The sequence below is a fragment of the Montipora foliosa genome, chromosome 1 (genome assembly GCF_036669935.1).
Source record: "Montipora foliosa isolate CH-2021 chromosome 1, ASM3666993v2, whole genome shotgun sequence".
Taxonomy (NCBI): domain Eukaryota; kingdom Metazoa; phylum Cnidaria; class Anthozoa; order Scleractinia; family Acroporidae; genus Montipora; species Montipora foliosa.
The window spans coordinates 6,167,336-6,189,835 of NC_090869.1; the positions used below are offsets into that span (position 1 = coordinate 6,167,336).

Consider the following 22,500-nt stretch of genomic DNA (forward strand, 5'->3'; position numbering starts at 1 on the left):
TTGTATATGAAAATATAATCATATATAATCACTTGCAATATGGCATTATTCTACTTCCATTCCACTTTGGCTCTGTCTGGCAACTTCTACCAAATTCATTGTCTCCATTATATTTCAACAAAAAATGAAAGCATTTCATAGCTTTTTATCAAAGGCCAAAAAGCCCCCAGTTTAAAAGAGATATATCAGGATACAGTGCTTACAAATCTATTCGTTCATTTCTGTAATTTCTGCAGTCCATGTCCGTGCTAATGCAAGTTTACCACAATTTAACACTTTTAATACAAGATTTCGTTGTGTACACCTATAGTACAAAACTAAACAACGAGTAACAATGCCTAACGTTTCAAATCTGTGGGGCGTTTCAAGTTTAGAAATTCTTAAGGAATTCCTCGGCGCAGATACGGGCCCTTGCATTAACAGCCAGCTTCATTTCACTGATTTCCTTGTCAATATCTTCCATAAACTGAATGACAAAATCCACGAGTTTATGTTTAAACATCTGCTCTGTGTGAAAATTGGTTATCAGAAAACTGATGTCGTATCCCTCAACGGGCTTCCTTCGGAGAATAACAAAGTGTTCAGCCCGCATCATCATAAAACGCATGAACTTCTTGCAAAGGATCTTCTCAATCTCGTCAGCCTGCTTTACTGCTATGCTTATTCTCAAGGAATTGATGGAGCCTTCAATAAGAACTTTCTCCCTTTCGTTCCGGCTTATCACCACTGGTGTTAGCAATAACTCCTTGCTACTTCGGACCTCCACTTCGGGTTTGTTATGCCTTTCAACGACTTGAGAATCAAAGTTTTCCAAGCACATCGACGCTGTTAGAGTCGAACGGACAGCGTTGAGGTAGGGGCGTAATGTTGTAGCCATTTTTTTTCGTACAAAAACGCAAGTAATTTCTTTAGGAAAATTACGAAAGTCCGTCGAAGTGGCGGAAACCAACCTTTCTCCTCCCACTTACAACTGCGCATAATCTTTAGACATGCCGCTGATTGCAAATACTGAAGAATGAGAAAACGTACTGCATTGTGGGATATAATCGCGCCTGGTAGCCATTTTTGAATTTATGTTATAATCACATTGTCAGATCATTCCTGTCGAGCATTGGGACGGTACCGGTGGATTTTGTGCACTGCTTATAGCACATAAGATGCTGAATCGCCGTTAAGTGATGATAAGTTTGTACTTGTAAGGGTGTGTTCTTGGCAGGCAGTTGGCAAACTTAGCAAGAAACCAAATGAGTGCTTGTGTAGATTCTTTGTCTTTGGCACTGGGGCAAATTAGCTTTGCAGTCAACGATTTGACTAAGAAGAACTACAAAGCTACTTTAAAGGAAATACACGAGGTAACTATACAGGATCTTTGCGACTTCCGAAAGGTCTGTGCGCATTGTTTTTGGTGCGTAACCATAACTAAGGAGCGAGAGATGTTTTTGTTGTTTGGAATGCATCCAGTAGAAGACAGGCAACACGAGAGTCAGCAATTAAGTATGAGTTGCTTTTGTCCCTTATCTTTTCTTTGAAGAATCTGTACATAATTTTTTTCCAAAAGCAATCATCCACCATTTTATGCAATAGACTGGTACAGTAGCAGTCCCCTTTGTGTCAGTCAAGATGTGCACTTGTTCAGTCAGTCGTGTTTGTCACATAATCAAGAGAAATGACAAAGATAGGCCTGGGGAAAGTTGTCTCCAATAGCCCTTTTCACGGTTGGTTCTTCTCATTTGCATTACAATGTAATCTAGCATGTATTTGAGGCAATAGACGTAATCGGCTAACTCAATGTTGTACCCAATTCAAATCTCCCGGGACTAAGATTCTTTGTGTATTGTATTTGCATGATAATGTAGCATTCATATTTAAATGATATGAAAATACCTGGAACAAAACGTTTTATTCCCAAAGGGTTTGAATTGGGTACAACATTGAGTTAGCCGATTAGGTCTATTTCAGGCTGTTTTGTAGTTTTAACCCGAAATTGCCTTGCACCCATGTTAGATTACATTGTAATGCAAATGAGAAAAACTAACCGTGAAGAGGGCTATTCGCTGACTCTCTCTCACCAGTTCCTCTCAATTGCACGAAAAAACATGATAGACATGATTATCATGCAGCTCGACTGACTGAGAAGGGACTGCCAGCTGTCTAACTTTGCATGTATTGGGTCATTCCATGTAATAGACCCACCCCCCCCATTGAGGGTGTCTCTAAGAGTTTACTCCCTTAGGATAAGGGAGATCAAAGAGCCAACAAATTCCCCCCCTTGGAAAAACTCGGAAAAAGACTGGAGAGATTAAAGAAACGAACTGGGTTATCCCCTCAGAAATTACCAATAATTACCCTCCCTTCCCTGGATTTCCCCTCAGTGGGGTACGCATAATAAATGAAATAGCCCATTTAGCAATTATATATGACTGGAAACATTGTCATTCCCACACATGGTGGGTGGTCTTGTTCCAGGAAATGCTCTAGGAAAGTTATTGTTACAGCATTTTATGGAGCTGAATGCAATAATAACATTATTTATTGTTGAACTACACACACACACTGACTTCGTTCTGGATAATGAGATAGACTGCCATTTGTATGTATTTATATATATACATTGGAGACAAACATGTTAAGACAATGGAGAGTAGTAGTCGGTGCTATAGCAGTGCAGTGCTGTAGCAGTCAGTGCTACAGTGTATAGCAGTCAATGCTGTAGCACAGAAATGAATCAACAGTGAAATTATATATGAAATGAATCATATATGATCATGTTGCAATCCTGAATTTTTCAGGCTCCTTTACGCAATTGCAAAAATTGCGTTCATAACTGCGAGGATCATAGCTACACTTGATTTTGTATCCGCAGTTCATTATGATCCATTTCATACATCATTTCATCGTTGATTCATTCCTCACGGGAACATTAGAACCCACAAATGACCAGCTCCCAACATTAGTGGCTTCATAGCTCAGTTGGTTAGAGCGTCGCACGGGTATCGCGAGGTCACAGGTTCAAACCCTGTTGAATTCCTGAATTTTTCAGGCTTCTTTACGCAGTTGCAAAAATTGGGTTCATAACTGCGAGGATCATAGCTTCACTTAACTTAAAAATGTTTAAATACTAAAAAAGACAATATACTTGTATGTAGATGACGGAATGTTCTTAAACAAAGAGCTTTGCGCGATTGGAATCAGTCTGCGTGTTGAGACTAGGATCAAGCGGAGACTAGGATCAAGCAGCACAATCCTAGTCTCAACACACAGACTGATTCCATTCGCGCAAAGCTCTTTGTTTAAGAACATTCTATCACCTATTGTCTTTTTTAGTATTTAAACATTTTTTATCTTTCACTTTTTGACTTGATAATAACGTTAGCCAAACATCGAAACGTCGTCTACAAATTTTTAATAGGCTGTTATGAAATGTTTCATCGCAATTTTTTATCGTTGAATGTTTATTTTTTCTGTCCCATAAGTCTGTCCTCATGGAATACAAAACTAATAAGACATTCATAAAATTGTGTTGATACTGTATGATTGTTGTCTACTATGGTTACTTGTTTGTTTTTGTGACCTTTTAGCTGATTGAAAAACATGGCTATGAGGCAGAGCGTCATTTATTCCGTTGTTTATTTTCCTTTATTGACTTCACTGGAGATGGCAAAAATAATGGCAAAGACTTTCTACAGGTAAGTGCATGCATGTCGAAAATTTAATGCTTTCTTGAAATGGTAGTTTACCTAAGATTTCCTCTTCCAAGAGTTTTAAATAACAAAATTCAACATGGTGAATTTAATTTGGTTTGGTAACATGGGGGGACATATTACATTTTGTTTTTTGATCTATGAAATGAAGCAATCAAAAATTATTACCAACAAGTCTTTTCTCGGCCAACGAGGCAGCAGCCTTAATAGAACCGAAGTCCAAGAGTGTGTATGTGGAAAAAAAATTCGAGGGCTCCAGAGAAAAATTAATGTAATGTAAGATAAGGTAAGGGAACAAAGGCCACTTATCATGTCACTTCAAGAAACAATGAAAGTGCGTGTTTTGCTGTGATGTCATTGGACAAACTGGCATGATGCGACATTGTTCACATGGACATTTATGAGAGAGTGAAAATACATATTTTTCCATTTCTTTGACAATTGTATTGTGTACACTTGCTTTGAGTGTTCTTTACTTACATTTATTTTCTAACCAGCGTGTTCTATATTGAGTGTAATATAATATCGACCTTCCAACCAAGTCTTCATTGCATAATACTGTATTTCAAACTGAAGCATTGGGGAAATTTCTCCCTTGATTGGAAGTATGTTGTTGCTTCTCCTCGTGTTTGGGTCTTCACTCTACTACATGTACATTTAGCATGTTGGTATTATTGTAACATGTGAAAAGGAAGTTTCCATTCTTTGCTGTCAATGTTTCAGTGCCAGTTTCTAATTCAAGAATGCCAGATGCTTGTCTCCAAGCCCAACTTTTCCTCTATCTTGTGTTTTGCCATTGAAAGTCCAGAGCATAAGCAGCGTACGTTGAGGCCTTCATCTCAATTACTACCTAACATGAGCAGAGTTTTGAAGCTTAACAAGGTCCAGGAGGTGAGATGTACTGGCAGATAACCTTAGCAGCGCCGGAATGTAGCTTATCGTCAGTCAATGGCCAACCTAATTTCAGATTGTTGAATCAATAATCAAGCAGTAGTAATAATGCATCCCTCCTCCTCCTGCTCCTCCTCCCTCCCTTCAATGTTGCATTTACTGGTTGCTTTTTGCATTTGAACCCATAAACATCAACATTGAAGTGGAAGAGGGGGCAAATTTCCATCTTTGTTACAACATTGTTTGTGACCAAGACTGGAGTGGTATTCTGTTCCAATGACAGTGATTACAGACTGCTTGCTCATGCAAGCAGTTTGCAATGTTACTTAAAACCCATTGACAACTCAAACGCCCGCATCTGGCTGTAGACAGAGTAAAATCTGTTAAGGCTCAGTCCCTGCAGGATTTAGTGGGTTAAGGGATAGACCCATGCCTTGATTTTGTGGGGGGGAAATGTCTTTCACATTTGCTAACTTTTTTTGGACAAGGATAGTTTTGGGGAAAAAACTGGTAAAATAATAATATTACTTACTGTTTTCCAAAAACCAATTTGATCACTGTTTTTTTAGAAATAAAAATGATATTTTAGATTATGTACCCTTAACTTTGGTTGACTTGGGGCAGAATGGTTGTCTGTGAAATAATATCACTAAACCAGACATAAACTCTGTCTTTGGGTTTTAGCAGCTATTCCTTGGTATAATATTCAGCTGTGTTTGAAAGTAAATTAATTCATGTCTGTCATTTTTTTTTAGGTTATCTTTGGTCTTAGTCTTCTTAGTTCATCAAATGAAGATCTAAAAAGTCATGGTATGTGCCCTAGTATCAGTACAAATTTGATAAGGCTAGTTTCCTCATTGGACCATCCATACAGGAATTGTATAAAACTAATTTATCCAGTAGACAGTTGTCTATTGGTAAAGGATACTGCACTGGTAATTTTTGTAAAACTTTTGCCATCTTTATTTAAATTTAATATAACACTTTCTTCTTTTCTTGGTCATGATTTTTTTAGCTGCCCAGTTCGTAAAACACAAATTACCAGATCTTTTGAGGTCCTATATAGATGCAGGTATGTTGAATAGACTTTTTCCACCATACAAATTGCCCAGTGGAATAAAAAAACTCGACTTTGCTTCTTGAAGCTGAAGATGACCTTTGCTACAGTTGAACTAGCAATCATGTTATTCCTTCTTCATTAGACGTTGGAAGTGTACAAGAAGGAGGGCTGACTGATGTTGCAATAGAAGTTTTGCATCGTCTTCTCACTCATGTAGTACATGGGCCAAGGGAGCAAGTTGGCGTTGGAGATGATCAAGTGACAGCCTTTGTGGAAACATTGAAGAAAGGTACATTGGTGTATGTTATCATGTCAATCACATAAATAATTACATGTATGCTACAAAACATAATTTGAAGTCATTCCATCAAAGTAACCACCTTTTATTACACACTAAAGTTTTTTTTCCAAATGACAAAATTGTATTCAAGCGACTTACATGTAACACATTTTGCCAGCACAATATTATCATGATATTCTTGTGAGCGACTTTGAACAAATTGTTGGTTGTCACTGTGTCAACAATAGCTTTTGAATTTGCCAGTGATTTTGTCACTTAGGACTTCAAATACAATATTTTGAAAAATGTATTTTAATGCAATCACTGCAATATCCTAGGCAGATGGAAAACCCCTTTAAGATTTCATATAAATTACACCTTAATATCAGTTTTGTTTTCGGAAGTCTTTTAAGACTTACATGTACACTGTAACGGTTATTTTTAATTAAATTAAATAACTTTTCTATTGTAGATTTTCCCAAAGAACGTGTCCCTGTTGTGTTGGCACCACTTCTTTACCCAGAATTACAGGATATTTCACCAGACAAGTAATATTTTTGAAACTCAGAAACAATAAAATATTTATTACAATGTAATAAGGGAGACAGTGTGTTTCAGTGGTTGGGATTCTTGGTTGAGTGAATTTTTCTTGAGTTGCAAATCCCCTTTGTTTTGTAAAAATAGGCATTTTATTGTAATTTTGTTGTGAAGATTTCTTTTTTCTGCTCATTATTGTGAAGTACATTTGGGTATAGAGTGGCCGCATGTTGGTTAAATAATGGAACGGCGGCCATGTTGGTGTTCGTAAATAATCTTCCAGGAATTGAACTCTATTACTGTGCAAATGTTTTGTTTTGTTTCGGTGGAACAACAGTGTTACTGATTACATGAGTGAAAACACTACATGTACATACACTGTATTAGTTATGCAATGCTTTTGAGTGGTATGCTGTAGAATATCCCATGCATCACTTGTATTTTCTTGGTACATGTACATGTATACTGATGAGCTTTTGGGGCGATCGCAAGTGTTTATACCAAGAAAATACAAGGGACGAGTGGGATATTCCATGGTATACCACAAGAAAGGGTTGCATAACTATTTTATACCATGCCATAGACTTGCCACAAGTCAACCTTAAGAGAATCCCAGGAGAAAATGTTTTGGCGAACGAAGTGTAATTTTTCGGATGTGAAGTGGATGAGCGAGCGACCAAGAGGTCGACTTGTCTGGCTTGCAAAGTTTTCATTTGCATTTCACGCCAAAAAGGGGATGAAGTCATTCGCAAGTTGAATGGCACAATCCGACGAAAACCATCAAACATGTTTGGTTCTCCGAAATTGAAAGAGGAAATTTGTTTACTTTGAGCTAAAGCCATCAGAAACAAAGGTGAAATAAAACAAAAGCTTGTTTCAATCTTGAGTCGCCGCTTGGAAGGGAGATCGCCAGTGACAAAAACGAAACACTAGTTCAGAAGATTAACAAGTAAGGGAAAGCTTCGAATGGTCAAGAAAGTCGATTGATTTCTCTCATGAAAGATCAGGTGGGCTTCAGGTGTAGGAGACGTGCTAGTCCAGTAAAAGAGGTACCGGTAGAGATACATCTTAGTGAAACTTACATTTAGCGATGCAATGACTCTTATTGAGGAAGACACATTAAAATATTTTGTTTCAGGCGACAAAAAAAGTGTTAATACTTGTTGGGAATCGCCTCGGCACTTGCAGACACCAGATGATACTTAAGATTTAAAATGTCCTCCAACTGTTGCTTTGAACAATTGTCTCCTACATATGACGCTCTAATGCCACAATAATTGAGGCTAGAGACTAGATCTTTCATGAGTGAAATCAGTGGAATTATTACGAACACGATAGCATTGCAATCCTCTCCAAGTAAACGATCAAAATCGTACGGGCTAGCTCAAAAGTCAGACTTTTCCAGATCCGGTTGGAGCAGACGCAAACAAATCTCTGCAAGACAGCTATGCTTGAATTGTTTTCTTCTGATAGTCGCGCAATTCGGAATATCCTGTAGCTTCAGCCATCACTTATGTTGAAAGTCACGCTTCACTGCATATGGCAAATTTTGATTGACGACTCTACCCCCTGGGGTCCACAAGGACTACTCTGATTGGTCTAGCTCAGCGACCCGTTTTTGGGTCGCTGAAATTGCCGCCAATCAAGTATGAAAAGTCCTTTGTCCCATGCGTTGTGTACATGAGATGAAGGACTTTTTGAAAGTCTAACCATGCCATAGAAAATACAGTGGCTAGCAAGGCACGATGGAAAGGTTGGGCATTATGCCGTTGAATTTCACTGATTAATGGGAAGGTTTGGTGGAATACTGACGGATATACAACGGCTTTCCTGCATTCTGATTGGCTCTATTTTCTATGGCATGCGATAAATCCATATAGAAAGTGCACTACTATATTAGTATTATTATGACCGTCATCATCACCATTGCCATTACTATATTTTTATAAAGGGAAAAATACAATCCAATTCATCCATTTTTTTCTAAACTGGAAGTAAAAAAAAATATTTGCTTTCCTTTTTCTTTTTAGTCTTATTCCAGAACCGTCTATTTTTTCTAAATCTGTGGTAAGTCAAGAGTTTGTAAAGGTGGTTTGAAAGTACACTTAGATCACTTATAATGGTGTGGTTATGGAAACATCAAGTTGATGAAGTATATTGTAGGTTCTACTTTTATACATTTATGTTCTTTTGAGAAGTTGCAAAAAGTCAGTCTGTTGCATTGAACATCAAATTCAGTGGACATTTTGTCAGATACCAAAAATAATATAATTTTCATTATTGAAGTTTTAGTCAAGAGATCACTTTATTAACCTTAAGTTTGTAACCTTACTTGTAATTTTGGTCTGTTTTGTCAGATGGAAGATGATTTAGCTGACCTTATTCATGAAATAGGATATTCTAGTTGTGCAAGGTAATTATTTTGTTTCCTGACTTGCATGTAGCGTAATTAATTGAGATGAAAGCAACATTTGAAACAATGGTTTTCATGTTGAGCACAGTTAGCTCATGACTTTAAGGTGTGTGTTGTCTCTGCTGTTAATGACATTTCAATGCATGTTATACGAATTCTTTACATTGTATGTGAGAGTTGGATTTATTGCAGTTACACAGCAAATAAAGCAGTTGTGAAGTGTTTGGTTGACCGTTGTATCCCTGGGGTCAGTGGTACTGTGGGTGAGTCGTATGAAGACGTGGAAAATGTTTCAGAATAAAGATTGTTGTGTTATAAATCAAAGGGGAGTTGTTATTCCTTTTCTGTCAAAGGTTACTGTTGGTCTACAGAAGAAAGCCTGAAAAAAACAAAAAAAAAAAACCAGTCTTGAGCGCTCCATTCAATCCTGGATTTTTTTAGGCCTTCTTTGCAACCGCTGAAGTTGCAGCTGTGTAACTGCGATAATCTCCAACTCTTGTGTATAATTATCAATTTCTGTAGTTCCATGAGCGCTTCATATACATAATATCCTACATCATTTACAGCTCTTTCTTTTCATTTTAGTGTCGATGAATGTAAAAATACTCTAATCCACTTTGGTGTTCAAGATATAACCCCATCATCTGTTGCCAGAGTTATTGGTAAGAAGTGTTGTATAATAGAAGAGAGGAAACAGGAAATAATAGAGGATATTACCCAGTAGCACAAAGATATGAATTTTATTTCGAGTGGTAAAAACAGTATTTTACAAGTGAGTGCAGCGAGTAAAATATTGTTTTTAACACAAGAAAATAAAATTCATATATTCAAGCCATCGTGTAATTTTCTTTTTGTTATATAGACAGGATTGTTTTACATTGTACCTGCCATTTTTCTTTCTAACACCAAGCAAAGTTTATCACAAATTGTTGCAGCTTGGTGGCAACAATTTTTTCAATTTTTGCACTTCTTCTTCACTTTCAAGGAACTCCTTGAATATGTTCAAGTTGTTTGAAAATTTAGTCTTTGTGTTAGCATTTTCTTGTTGTTCAGAGAAGGATTTTACGTCAGATCCAGATATCCTGGAGTCCAGACACATTCTGACCATTTGTTGAATTTGTTCCAGGTAATCCCTGGTTCAATTTCCTGGCTGTGCTTGTAAATGACCAACCAGTTTACCTCCGGCCAGTTTGGATTCTTAAAGTTGTTCTGTTTAATGCTCAGAGATATTAGCTACTTATAATAGCTACATGTATATCTGAGGGTAAATAATGATACTTGCATGTACTTATTTCTTACAGGTGTACTTTAATGTTAATGGTAATGGTTATGGTAATCAATTTATAATTATAGCGCATTTTCTATTGACATATTCAAATGCAAGCAAGTGATCTATGAGTGAGATCGGACATCAGCATATATAGGCACCGCTGGCAGCCGCTATCAGTCCATTAGCGATTTCACCCAGCACATGAATGAATGAAATGAGGCCTGACCACAGCACTGGGAGCTCCATGCCCTACTTGACTAGTTAGTGAGGATATGAAAAATATGCCACTTGGGTCCCGGATGTACCGTATTTACCTGTGTATAAGTCGACCTTTATGAGTAAAATAATTTATATTATTGTCTATAAATTTTGGTGTTTTTGTTCCCATTAAAATATTAGTTTTGGTTAATTAAGAAAATTCTGTCTTTACTGTGTAGGAATGATGGTTAAAACTGTGTTTGGCCTTGGTGAACATGTTACTATACAAGTAAGGTTAATTTGCAGATGTTCAGTTTATAATCAGTTTGGAGTATTGTAACATACAGTACCATTCTTACAAAAGTACAGTACCGCTCAAAACTATGAGACAAGTGCATTTGCACGTGGTGATACCTCGTCTTTGCCGATAGCGTTTACCACTAAGTCACTTAGGTTGGACGAAAACCACAACCAAGGCATAGACGAAGGTAACTGAATGCCGCGGCTGATTTAATTGATATAACGTGCCGCGAGAAAACAATGATACTTTGCAAAGCATTGTTTAATGTTATCACACCTAGCGGGAATTGTCCCAACAGTTTTGACCATGATTGTAGGAACGAAAGCGCAACATACCCCTTATTTGTATGGTGTTCCAATTCTTTCAATCGTACATGCAAGTCTTGATTCCTGTCTGAATTGCAAAAAATCCTGCAGAGATTTTGTGTCACACAGGTACTATTACTATTTTTATTGCTACCTTAGTGAGACATTGTTTCTTGTACATATCCAAGAGTCAATAATGTTGTTGCTATTATTTATCAGAACTATGGCAGCAGCTCTGTGTCTTTGGACAAACTTGGACTTAGTGAACTCACTCCTGGACCTGCTACATGGAATGTGGAAGTCTTTGTTCAAACTTTGAAAGAGATGGTTTGTACTAAAGGCATTTTGTCATGAACTTTGAGATACACAAAAAATAATCATCATTCAATTAAAAGAAACTCCAAATCCAGGAATTCAGCATTACATTTTGTGGGTAAACTAACATCCTGGTTGCACTGTGTTGCAGAATTTGTGACTTGAATTGATTCTGCTTTCTTTTTTCTTAGATTCCTCTTCTTAGTTGGCGACAAGTTATTCAAGAATTTGATTATCCTGAATTTCATGTTCCAAGCCGGGAAGGACTCCAGCTTCTATTCACAGCTTGCCACAGGGGTTTGATGGAGATATTTCCAGTGGATGTCCTGTATAGGACATGGACAAATACAGACGGCCAGGTAACAATAGTGTATGTGCAAGCAAGTACCGGTAAGCTACATGTAGGAAGGCAACATTCTCTCTAAATTTCCCCTTCAATTTGAGTGAGCTGTCTATATAACTGATGCAGAAAACTGTTTAATCAGTATTGGGCTTTTTTAAATCTCATCAGTGCTTAAACCCAGCAAAAATGAAGCTAAGTTATATTTAGCTGAAAGTTGAAAAATGCAGGAACAAATTTCTTCCAGCCTCATAGGAATATTTGTCAAACCAGGAGATCAAAATCCTCAATGTTGTAGTTTTCAAGATCTTTTGCTCAATATTGCTGGCAAACATTTGCCCAGTTTGCATTAACAGCTAGACCCTCATCGACTATGGTTGCATTTGCATTAGGGAGTTACATGCTCACTAGACGTGTTCAATCAAGTTCTATTGTTCAGTGTTTCCCTAGGGATTCAAAACACCAGAGAGTTGACAAAAGAGTACTGTCAACACTAGCGTTACACTGTGTTTCTCTCAAGTGTGACTGCAACCAATATCACACATTCAAATGGTACACTGTAGCTCTCATTGAAGAACCCCCCTAACATAGAGTAACAGACGTACAGAACATAATTATTATGGCTTTGACATAAATGTCCGCACTCCCTGAGTAGCTTTACTTGGGTGCCATCACTATTAGAACATTAATTTTTTCAAGCATAGTAAAAAGAATGTATTATATGCATGTAATAATATTGCATTTATATGTATGCATTCTTAAGAATATTATTTGTCTCTGTCGATTCTTTCATCTCCTTTTTCAGTTGTCCTGGATCCAACAAGTCCTATCCAATCCTGATGTTTTCTGTTTTGCTGATTACCCTTGCCACACAGTGGTGATTGATCTGCTGAAGACAGCACCGGAGGATGATAACAGAGAGACAGCCACATGGTAACAGCTAGCAAATGCAGCTGCAGCTGCAGGCAGAACTTTGGCAAAATTCAACAAAATTAATGGTCAAGATTTGTTTGGGAGCAGGAGCTTTTGATTCCACCTCGTAATCTTAATAGAGTGGTGGAATGTAGATGTCCCATCATGTGATTTCTATTGAGAATTGTGTAAAAATATTCTGGTAGATGGTAGAGAGCTTGTATCTAACAACCCAGCGAAATGTTAGAGCCAGATGATAGATTTCAATAGCCTCTCATTTCAAATATTAAAGTTTTGTCATTTTTCTTTTCATTTGATTGCTAAAAATTTATGTTAAAAGTATAATTATTATACTTTTTGAGCACTTCCTTAACGAGACAAACACAACAATTCTTGTGTAGAATAGCAAATTATAAACAGATGGCAGACCAATCACTGGCTATGAGTACACGTACAGTGTACAATCAGAATGTTGATCCAGAGATCTTCATGTACACTGTATACAGGACAACATCATGCAGCTACATCGTTGAGTGAACTTGGAAGCCTGGGCGTTCTTGTTGTACGTCAAGTGTCCTAACCATTTGACTTGCTGCCTTTTCATAGATTGGTACATGTATAATTATACTGCCTCCCTTTTTAACAACCTTGGGTTTTATTCAATACTGAGTTTTCATCTAATTTTGTCCAAGTTCCTCAATGCTTTGAAATATCGCAAGCTAAAGTCAACATATTTTGGAATCACTGTTAAGCCCTGAGCAAATTGGAAAATTTGTGTCTGTCAAAATAATTATTACAGTCAAACCTCAGTTATCCAGACTTGTGAGAACTACATCTAGGCTTAATAGTCTGGATAATTGGGATTCTGGATAATCAAAAATATGAATGTTAATGAGCCAAAAACAAAACTGAATAAGTTAGAGAAGAGTAACATTCAATCACACAGGAATAAAACACAATTACAAATTGTTGTTGGAAAAACTATTAACAGTTGCCCAAAAATTATTTTTCTACGAGTCTTTATAATAATTAATTAAAAGTAATCCAAAAACGTTTTCACATTGATCCGTCTAAAATGCTGAAGTAAATCAGTTTGTTTCGAGCTGCTAAAGCGCGTGCACGTCGCAAATTCTTTGAAGCCACGTGGGTGTAATAGTGTCAACATTGTCTTGTCTTTCCATCTATGTCAAACACTTCTTAAGCTTTGGTGTTTATGACCGTTTTCTGTCTTCATTTGCAACCAGAAAATAACAATGCTTGCCAAAATTTGTTTGTCCAACAGCTGGCATGAAGTTGGAAGTTCATTGTTTCTTGGCATTAAGCCAGTCCTCAACATCAGAAATAGAGAGAACTTCACTGTTGCCTAAGTTTCTAATCACTAAATAATGGACTGTTTATCCACAGGTTGACCACCCACCCTCTGTTTGTGTTGTTGTTATCGTTCTGTAGACGGATAAATACATTATGGTGGTAGTTGGGATTTGCTTGGCAATGAAGTTTGAAAGCAAATAATTAATTCAATGAAAGATCAAACATAGCGTCAACTGAGTCCTGTTTGATGTTCTTTTGGTCGTTCCGAGCTGTTTGAGGCATCATTTTGTGAGATCTTTTCTCATTTAACAGTTAGACAGTCAAGAAAATTGACAAGGTAGGCAGCACCCAGCTGCCGGCTAGTGACCTCATCTTGTTCAAGCTTGAACTGATGCCAAATCAGTGAAATTCTCACCTTAAAAAACACCAGCATCCAATCGATTAGGGATGTCCCTATAACTTTACCGAATTTGAGCTTCATCTTCTGAAAATTCACTGAGGAAGGCAATCCTTAATTCCATAATATAGCTTTCTTAACATGATCGGTGCAAGAAACCAGACCAAAGGAATTCTAAGCATTTGAGTTGAATTTGCCAATCAGTGCAACACGACTGTTGGCAGTTCCCGCCCCTCCTGGTAGTGCCCAACAATCCTGTTGCACTGATTGGTATATTCCAATTAGATTCAAATGCTTCAAATTCTTTCATTGAATTATTTCCTTTGGTCAAACCAAGCAAATCACAACCACTGACTGTAATGTATTATTTTATCCTTCTACAGAATGATAACAACAACATCAACAGAGGGTGGTCTGCCTGTGGTTTATCTTTTTTTTGTAAGAATGGATTGCTTACATTTTGTAGACACGATGAATTCATTTTCATGCAAATCTACTTCCTGTTCTTCAAACCACGCTGATTGAGCTAATGGAGCATAGAATTTCACTTGACAACGGAGTAAATCTGAGCCAATCTTAGCTCTGTGAAATGCACAGCATTAGTTATGGCATGTGTGATCACGAAATGCAAACAGATTTGTGTTTTGAAGCGAAAAAATATTCAGTTCGAATTGGACTTTCATCTCATAATTTGAAGGAAAACTGTTTGGCTCTGGATCATAAAATATGACTAATTATTATGCATGAAAATCTGGGAGGATAGTCAAAGTTTGAAAGAGTTATGTTGGGGATAATGGTATAATAATTATTACAGCCATACACAATGTCATGTTTTGTCTAAACTACCTGTAGTAACGATGTCAGAAAATGCAAGAGTTAGCTGCTCAAATTAAGATGCAATGCGCATTGAAGTGTTAGAATTAGGTTAAGATCTAGAGTACATTTCATGAACAGTTCCTTAATCCAAACTAGTAGACTAAATATGCATGCATGGGTCAAACATCACTCACCAAATCTGAGAACAAGAGAATTGTTTTACAATGTGTTATGAAACGTTTGGCAGATTTCAAATCTCACCCAATGCCATAAAACACATTAAAACATGCTAAAACAAATCCATGTGGTCAAACAGATATGTGTTTTGCCACTGTTTTATTGCAAAGTGGTTTGTTGTTTGGACAAGAATTTAAGCTGTTCGTCATTCCCCCCACTTCTCATATTCTAATAATTGAACATTACAATCATTTTTCAAGAAAATCTGTATTTGCATTGAATTTCCCATAGGAAGTCACTCAATCTGTCTGAAACACTTCTGAGGTTAGCTGAGGCAGGTCATTATGAGACAGTCAAATCACTGTTCACATTTCCTTTGAAGCACTGCCCGGATGTTTTACTGCTTGCTTTACTACAGATCAATGTAAGTGAACTTGTTTTGCTTCTGAATGTTTTATTAGCCCTGGCATTCTTGTTTTATGTTCTTGCCAACAGGCTGGCAGGGGAGACTGGTTTGTTTTTGTTACTTTTGCTTTGAATGAGATGCAATTTGAAAATGGCATCCCCTCATGGTGTGGACTGAATATTGTTCCCATCAAGAGTTAACCCACCTCACCTCACACCCTACGACTTTCAGGGGTCAAGTTTTAGAAATAACGACAAAGGGATTTAACTTTATTGAACAGCACTGAACCTTGCACTTTTTGCATGTTTTTATCATTTTGGATGAAGCATCATAAATCAAAGCTTTAACAACCTTACTGTATTTCTCATTTTTAGCCCCTGTGGCATACACTGCGAAATGAGCTTGTTTTACAACTCATCCCAGTGTTCCTGGCCAATCATCCTAATTCTGGCAGCGTTTTACACTATGTCTGGCATGGACAGGTACAGTATGTTAGATATAGTTGAAAACGATCATATTTTTAAGTTATAATCACTATTTTGTTAAAGGCCCACCTTCACCCGACAGGCTTTTTGACTGTTTGTTTTTGTTATGGAAAAGCAACATATGGGTTCCTATGAGTATGGTGCTCTGCTTGGCAGCCCTTTGTACAAAAGATGCTGATTTGAAGTGTGCCTGGTGTCTCTAAGTAAATTGTTGAAGTCAGTTTAGTTTTCTATCAAGGTTAGGATTTCAGATTTACTGTAGGTACAAGTAGATCGATGTTATTAAAATCTTGTTTTCTCATTGCAAATTGGATTTGGAACTTCAAAGCAAATTTTTTTAAATTTGAAGTCGTAAAAGAGAATGTGAACAACTCTGCTGGTGTCCACTGTCAGGAACACCTGTGACACATGAAACAGGTTACCTGCTAGACTGAGTTCCCTGTAGAACACTTTATTTTATTTTTGTCTCCCTAAGGGTCAGTCAGCATCGATTCGTCAACTTGTAATGCAAGCTATGGCTGAATGGTATTCAAAAGGAGACATGGATCAAGGCAGGCTATCAAGAATATTAGATGTGGCTCAAGACCTGAAGGCAAGGGCCTTACAGTGTACAATTGACATTTACTAATAATTAGGGAACAAAGGAATATTTGGTTTGTTTATCTTTCCATTGTTTTCCATTATTGTCAAAGTTTTAACAAGTAGTTACATGTATGAGTTTGGTTAGTTTGTTTTGTCTGTCATTTCTTTTCTTTTCATTTTTTCAACTTGGCTTGTTAACAATATTTGTATCTATTCATTTCAATTTCTTTACAACTATTCAAACATAAAAAGCTGCTAATCGTTCTTAATGTATTTAACTACACTGTAGTCTAAAGATTCCTGCACAGGTTAGCTCTGCAAATTTGCATGATGGATAACAAATTTGTATAACTCATTGTTGTAATAAGTTATTGTTGTTGTGAAAAGATAAACTGTTTTTACTAGTGTTTCAAGGAAGAAGCCAATCAGCTAAAACTAAAAATTATATTATCAACATTAATTTTTACTCTTCCCCTCCCAAGAGCAAGACTTACAGATTTTGCTCTGTCTAAAGACAGACCATTATTAATTTTACTCATTCATTGGGGCTGCTTTAGGTATGAATGGCTTAACAACATTTACTGTAGATCCTCTTTAGTTTTTGTTTGTGGTCATTGTTTGCCTCTTTTTACTGGGTACTGTAACAGTTCACTACACAATCAACACTCTTGAGATAATGGTTTTCAAGGGGGTTTTTTTCTGAGCTTTTAGGGCTTTGAACTCTCTTTTCGACCTTTCATTAAAAGGATTGCGCGATTTGTTGAGTGAGTAAATGCCCATGTGCATAAGATTCTAGCCAGTCAGACAGGGGTACAGAAATCCCTGTAAAACTGCGAGATATCGGAACAAGCTTTTGGGAGCCATTGCGCAAACGGACAATATCTAGGTTTTTCCTTAGGTTTTGAGTTACATGTCCAGCTGCAAACAGGATTAAGGAAAAGTAAAGTAAATTATGAATGTAAATCATATCTTGCAAGGGTCCAATGTGGAAGTGACAGTGGAATAATTTCTGAGAGTTTTAATTTCGGAACATGAATTTTACGTCTGACACAAATGACACAATAAGGAGGATGGAATTTCAAAAGGGGTTCAATTCTACCAAAACACCTTTTCACCAACCAAAATTAAACTAAATTTCAAAGGTTCAAGGATTTTTTTGGGGCTTGCTGACAGAAATAACTGACCAGGTTTTGTATGAAGCATGCTACTTTGTCATTGGTTAGGTTCTTGCACTATTGAGCAATACCACAAATTTATTATGAGTTTATGCAGTAAATTTTGCAATAGATGTGTACCCTTTCTCTCTGGTCGCTTGAAAAATTTCCTCTGTCTAAAGCCACAGGATTTGACTCATTGTTGTGGAGCTCTTCAGGAGCGAAATCGTAGACAATGTCTATCTCAAATAAAAGATTATGTTCTCTTAAATCTCTGCCGATTCCATTGTCATTTTAGGCATTGTCCATGTTATTGAATGGCTCTCCATTTGTGTTTGTGATTGACCTTGCTGCCCTTGCATCTCGTCGTGAATATCTAAAGCTGGACAAATGGTTAAAGGACAAACTCAAGGAACACCAGGTATTGAAATGCATGCAGAGAGAGCTTATAGACCCTTTTCATTCATAAATGGCACCCAAATTTGAATAACAATACTTGATAAATCCTTAGCCTCACATTCATGAGAAAAATCCTTTGTCTTGAAACATAAAGAGGAGGCTAAGGATGTATCAATTATTGTTATTCAAATTTGAGCGCCATTTATGCAAAGGGTCTATAAGTGTGGTGTTTTTTTGTCAATATTTTAAAGACAATGTTGCAGTTTACAGTATACCAATTTTATGTGGGTGGTATTTTTTTCCAGGAGGAATTTGGGCAAGCCTGTGTTGCTTTTCTGCGACGCCGCTGTCCTTACTTATTGGGTATGTCCTTAGATAAAGAACTTCCTAAGAGTGTTCAGCTACCACAGGAGACAGTTGTAACTATGCTTTCCTGCCTTCAGTCATTTTTGGGGTGAGATGTTTATAATAATTATTGTGCCTCTGAAAACTTGTAAAGTTTCTTTGCTCTTCAGCTTGTCTGCCTTTGAATTCCGAAAAAACTCCACTCAAGTCTTAAATCAAACTTCTTTGCATGTCACAGGCAAGCATCTCCTGAATTGGCTGAAACCATAAGTCAAATGCTGACAAACCATGGTCCTTTAGTCAAGGTGCGGCCCAGTGCTGCTGTGGTTGGAATTCCTTTTAAACGACAAGGTAGCTTGGATGGCGGACAACTTCAAAATGTATTGGCTGGACAGGTACTGTTTAACTTTTAAGCTATTGCCTCCTCAGGTGCCCTTGGACCCCCCCCCCCCCCCCCTCCCCCCTCCCCCCCCCCCCCAGTTGATGTGTAAAATCTGTTAAGTCTCACTCCCAGGGGTCAATGGGTTAAGGTTGGGTTTGCAAGTTTCTATTTACCTGTTTTCATAATAAATATTCTTAGTATTCAGTTGGATATACATGTACATGATTCAAGGGTCCACAAGGTTGCTCCACACCCCTTCCCTTCCCCTCCATTAAGGGGAATCAAAAAGCAAACTAAGCTACATGTAATATCTCTTTGAAGTTAGGGCTATAGACAAAAGAGAGTTAATGATCCTTGCATTTATCTGGTCGAGATACGTGAAGAATTCAGTAAGCTCCAATGGGATTCAAACCCAGTGCAATGCTTTACCAATTGAGCTACAATGTATGAAGCCACTTAGTTGGGAGCACGTCAAGTTGTTGGGCTCATGTGTTCTGTGAAAGGACTCAATAAAAGAAATGTATAATCTATTTATTTGAAGTGTGGGCTATAGACAGAAAGAGAAAAAATCAAATTAATGATCTTTGCATTTACTGTACGTGGACAATTTGAAGCAATTGTCTGTTACAGACACCTGAAAAGTCCAGGTTGTTTTATATTCTAAAGGTCTGAATTTGTCTTTTAGCTTGATTCGCTCACAGGACTCAACATTCCCACTTCATCTCTTCCGGCCACACCTGCCACACCCACCTCGCAGTTACCATCTTTCCCACCCCATCCCCTTACGGGCAATGCACTTGGACCCTCAGGCAGCGTGGGAGCTGTGGGTAGTATAGGTTCAGGCCTCCCATCACAGGCAGCAGTGCAGAAACCACCATCCCAACTGGGGCAGCTTCCTCTTAGCACTCCAGGTGCTACTTCAAGCTCTGGCCTTCAATCACCAAGTTTCAGTTCTTCCCAAAACCCCTTGCTGCAGCAATTGCACCAAGCAGGCGGTCTGGCACAGTCTTTTGGAGGATCAGCAATAGATAATGCCAGATTGTTAGCTGGTCTTGGAATCCAAAAACAGCTTGGAGGAAGTTCTTTACTGCAACAACAGCAGCAGCAAACAACGCTTTTATCTCAGTCAAGGAATCAAGCTGATAAGTTACGCACCGGTGGGTTCACTTGGTTCGCTTCTGTTTTCTTTTTTAACAATGACAAAAATGTCATAAAGAGGTGATTATAGGTTGTGGTAGTGGTAAGTAAAATAATAAAACTTACAGTCATTAATTTTGTCTCACGATGTTGTGCAGTCATATAGTAGCACCTAAACAGTTGGCCTTGTCGCCTGAAGAAGACCAGCAGTACACAGTCGAATGTCGCAATCTATGTATGACCAAAAGTGTCTATATTGTGAGACAAACAATCGTACATCTTTTTATTTAATAACAAAAATATTGAACAATAATGATAAGTAATGATTGTTATTTAAAAAATAATAATAAGTATTATAATAATAAAGATAATAAATTAATAATAAAGGAATTTATATAGAGCTTCTATAAAATTCTAAGCACTTAACAATAATACTTGAATTAACAATATGTAAAATTTCAGTAAAAGTATGTACAAACTTTAAAAAAATATAGTTGGGAGTTACAGTAGACAATATTCAATGTCACAAAAGCATGCTCAATGTTTCAATGGTATCTACTGATAAAAACTCTCTGATCTTTTTTTATTTTGTATAAGCCAGAAAAGGCTTTGCTACAAGTATTGCCAATGTGCGTTTTCATTGTCATGGAGGAGTCGAACTAGGCTGCGAGGTTACTCACTGTTTAGACTTGTTTAATTTGGGATGAATCCTCGTGGATGTTGTAGATCTTTAATTTCACAAGTTGTTGGCACGATCCTATGATCACGAAATCAGTCTTGTTATCATTAAGCTTAAGAAAGTTTTGAGCCATCCAAGATTTGATATCAGATATACATTGTTCCATTACAAGGAATGCATGTTCTAGAGATTCACTAGAATCTGGCCTAAAAGAAAAGTTTGTCGTCAGCATACGCTTGGATATTTGGTAAATGTTTTTTAACAACATGGAACAGATGCGATGCGTATATGATGAACAATATTGGTCCTAAACAGCTGCCTTGTGGGACTCCACTGGTGACATCATAGTCATGTGATTCCTGTTGCTCGACCACCATGGGTTGTTTTCTTCCCGTCAAAAACAATTTAATCCAGAAAAGGGCTTTATCCATAATCTCCAGTAGTTCAGCCATGGTCTTATGATCAATGGTGTCGAAGGCTGCACTGAGATCTAGGAATACAAGGAGGGTAACTTCTTGTCTATCCATGCTTGTCAGAATGTCATCATGTGCCTTGAGAAGGGCAGTCTCTGTGGAGTAGTATTTAAGATATGATAATAATTATGATAATGATAATTATGATGATTATGGTATTACAGAGGCTTTCATCACTTAAAGTGGTTTTCACGGGACCTTTTAAGTACATGTAGTAATACATAAAACCAGGCACAGGACCTAAAACTACAAATAGACTATTAGTGTATAAATATGGTTAAAATACTTTTTAGCTGACTGTATATATTTCTAGAATGTACATGTAAGAGTAATCTGAATGAGTGATCATCTTAGGTAAAAATTAATAATTAAACTTTCATGTACAGCAAGAGCATGTAGTAAAGTTCGTTTTCTTGTGTTGTCTTGATTGTGTTTTTTTACTGTTGTCCTCAGTATCAACAGCAGATGTGTCTCAGGTCTGGCCGGGTATGGACCAGTCTTTTACAAAAGAAGTGGAAGATGAAGCCAATTCATACTTTCAAAGGATTTACAATCACCCACCTAATCCAACAATTAGCATTGATGAGGTGTTAGAAATGCTCAAGAAATTCAAGGATTCACCAGTTAAAAAGGAAAGGGTATGTTCATGCTTTGTGTCATTTGTATTATTATTGCTTCAAAATTTTGCAATTATTAAGAAAATTATTTGGGTTTAAAATCAATCACAACCTGTTTGTTCTTTCCACATGACAGGTTCACTCTCCATGAACATACTTCACTTCCTTTTGAAATGTAAAATTATAAGGCCTAAAACTCTGGTGTAAATGCTCTTCAGTCTTCTATAGGAATGGGGGTTGTGTATGTAGCTCTGTGTGTTTGTCTCTTGTGACTACAGTACAGCTCAAAAGTATGTTACCACCCTTGCACCAAACACAAAATAATTGCGTCAAGTGCTACATGCAGGAATCACATTGCTCCCTCCAGGAACTGGGTAATGCACAGTGTTGAAAAATCTACAAGTACAGTACCTTTACCCTCTCCTGTGGATGTAATAATTGGCCTTTCCTCCTTAAATACGCCTGAAAAGATCAATCCTAAGAAGATGAGCCAAAGGAAAGTTAGCTTCTAGGCTAACAGAACTATCCATCTAAAATGACGTAAGACTTTTTATGGACCACAAAATCATTATTCTCTTTTAACAGGATATATTTCTCTGCATGCTTCGAAACTTGTT

At 37.3% G+C, this 22,500-nt stretch overlaps 2 protein-coding genes across 2 annotated transcripts in view; one reads left to right on the plus strand and one right to left on the minus strand.

The window, feature by feature from the left end:
- Positions 1–94: 94 nt before the first annotated feature.
- Positions 95–970, minus strand: LOC138009800 (actin-related protein 2/3 complex subunit 4). Its single transcript, XM_068856828.1, has one exon. It carries the CDS (start codon positions 875–877, stop codon positions 371–373), a length of 507 nt encoding a protein of 168 aa, XP_068712929.1. The 5' UTR covers positions 878–970; the 3' UTR covers positions 95–370.
- Positions 971–1,037: 67 nt separating this feature from the next.
- The window catches only part of LOC138009883 (CCR4-NOT transcription complex subunit 1-like), a 48,571-nt gene continuing 27,108 nt past the window's right edge, over positions 1,038–22,500 (plus strand). Inside the window, exons 1-23 of the mRNA XM_068856892.1 lie at positions 1,038–1,352; positions 3,579–3,686; positions 4,425–4,592; positions 5,348–5,402; positions 5,608–5,664; positions 5,795–5,941; positions 6,405–6,480; positions 8,500–8,536; positions 8,827–8,882; positions 9,468–9,544; positions 10,590–10,639; positions 11,176–11,283; positions 11,463–11,630; positions 12,417–12,544; positions 15,516–15,648; positions 16,005–16,112; positions 16,591–16,707; positions 18,150–18,272; positions 18,556–18,704; positions 18,834–18,990; positions 19,663–20,134; positions 21,720–21,904; positions 22,469–22,500. The exon at positions 22,469–22,500 is cut by the window's right edge and continues 93 nt beyond it. Of these exons, the coding sequence (XP_068712993.1) occupies positions 1,245–1,352; positions 3,579–3,686; positions 4,425–4,592; positions 5,348–5,402; positions 5,608–5,664; positions 5,795–5,941; positions 6,405–6,480; positions 8,500–8,536; positions 8,827–8,882; positions 9,468–9,544; positions 10,590–10,639; positions 11,176–11,283; positions 11,463–11,630; positions 12,417–12,544; positions 15,516–15,648; positions 16,005–16,112; positions 16,591–16,707; positions 18,150–18,272; positions 18,556–18,704; positions 18,834–18,990; positions 19,663–20,134; positions 21,720–21,904; positions 22,469–22,500 (2,819 nt within the window). The 5' untranslated portion in view covers positions 1,038–1,244. The remainder of the gene's footprint in view (positions 1,353–3,578; positions 3,687–4,424; positions 4,593–5,347; positions 5,403–5,607; positions 5,665–5,794; positions 5,942–6,404; positions 6,481–8,499; positions 8,537–8,826; positions 8,883–9,467; positions 9,545–10,589; positions 10,640–11,175; positions 11,284–11,462; positions 11,631–12,416; positions 12,545–15,515; positions 15,649–16,004; positions 16,113–16,590; positions 16,708–18,149; positions 18,273–18,555; positions 18,705–18,833; positions 18,991–19,662; positions 20,135–21,719; positions 21,905–22,468) is intronic.

Coding starts and splice junctions, on each gene's coding strand:
- LOC138009800 (XM_068856828.1), bottom strand. CDS start 877: ATGGCTACAACATTACGCCCCTACCTCAACGCTGTCCGTTCGACTCTA.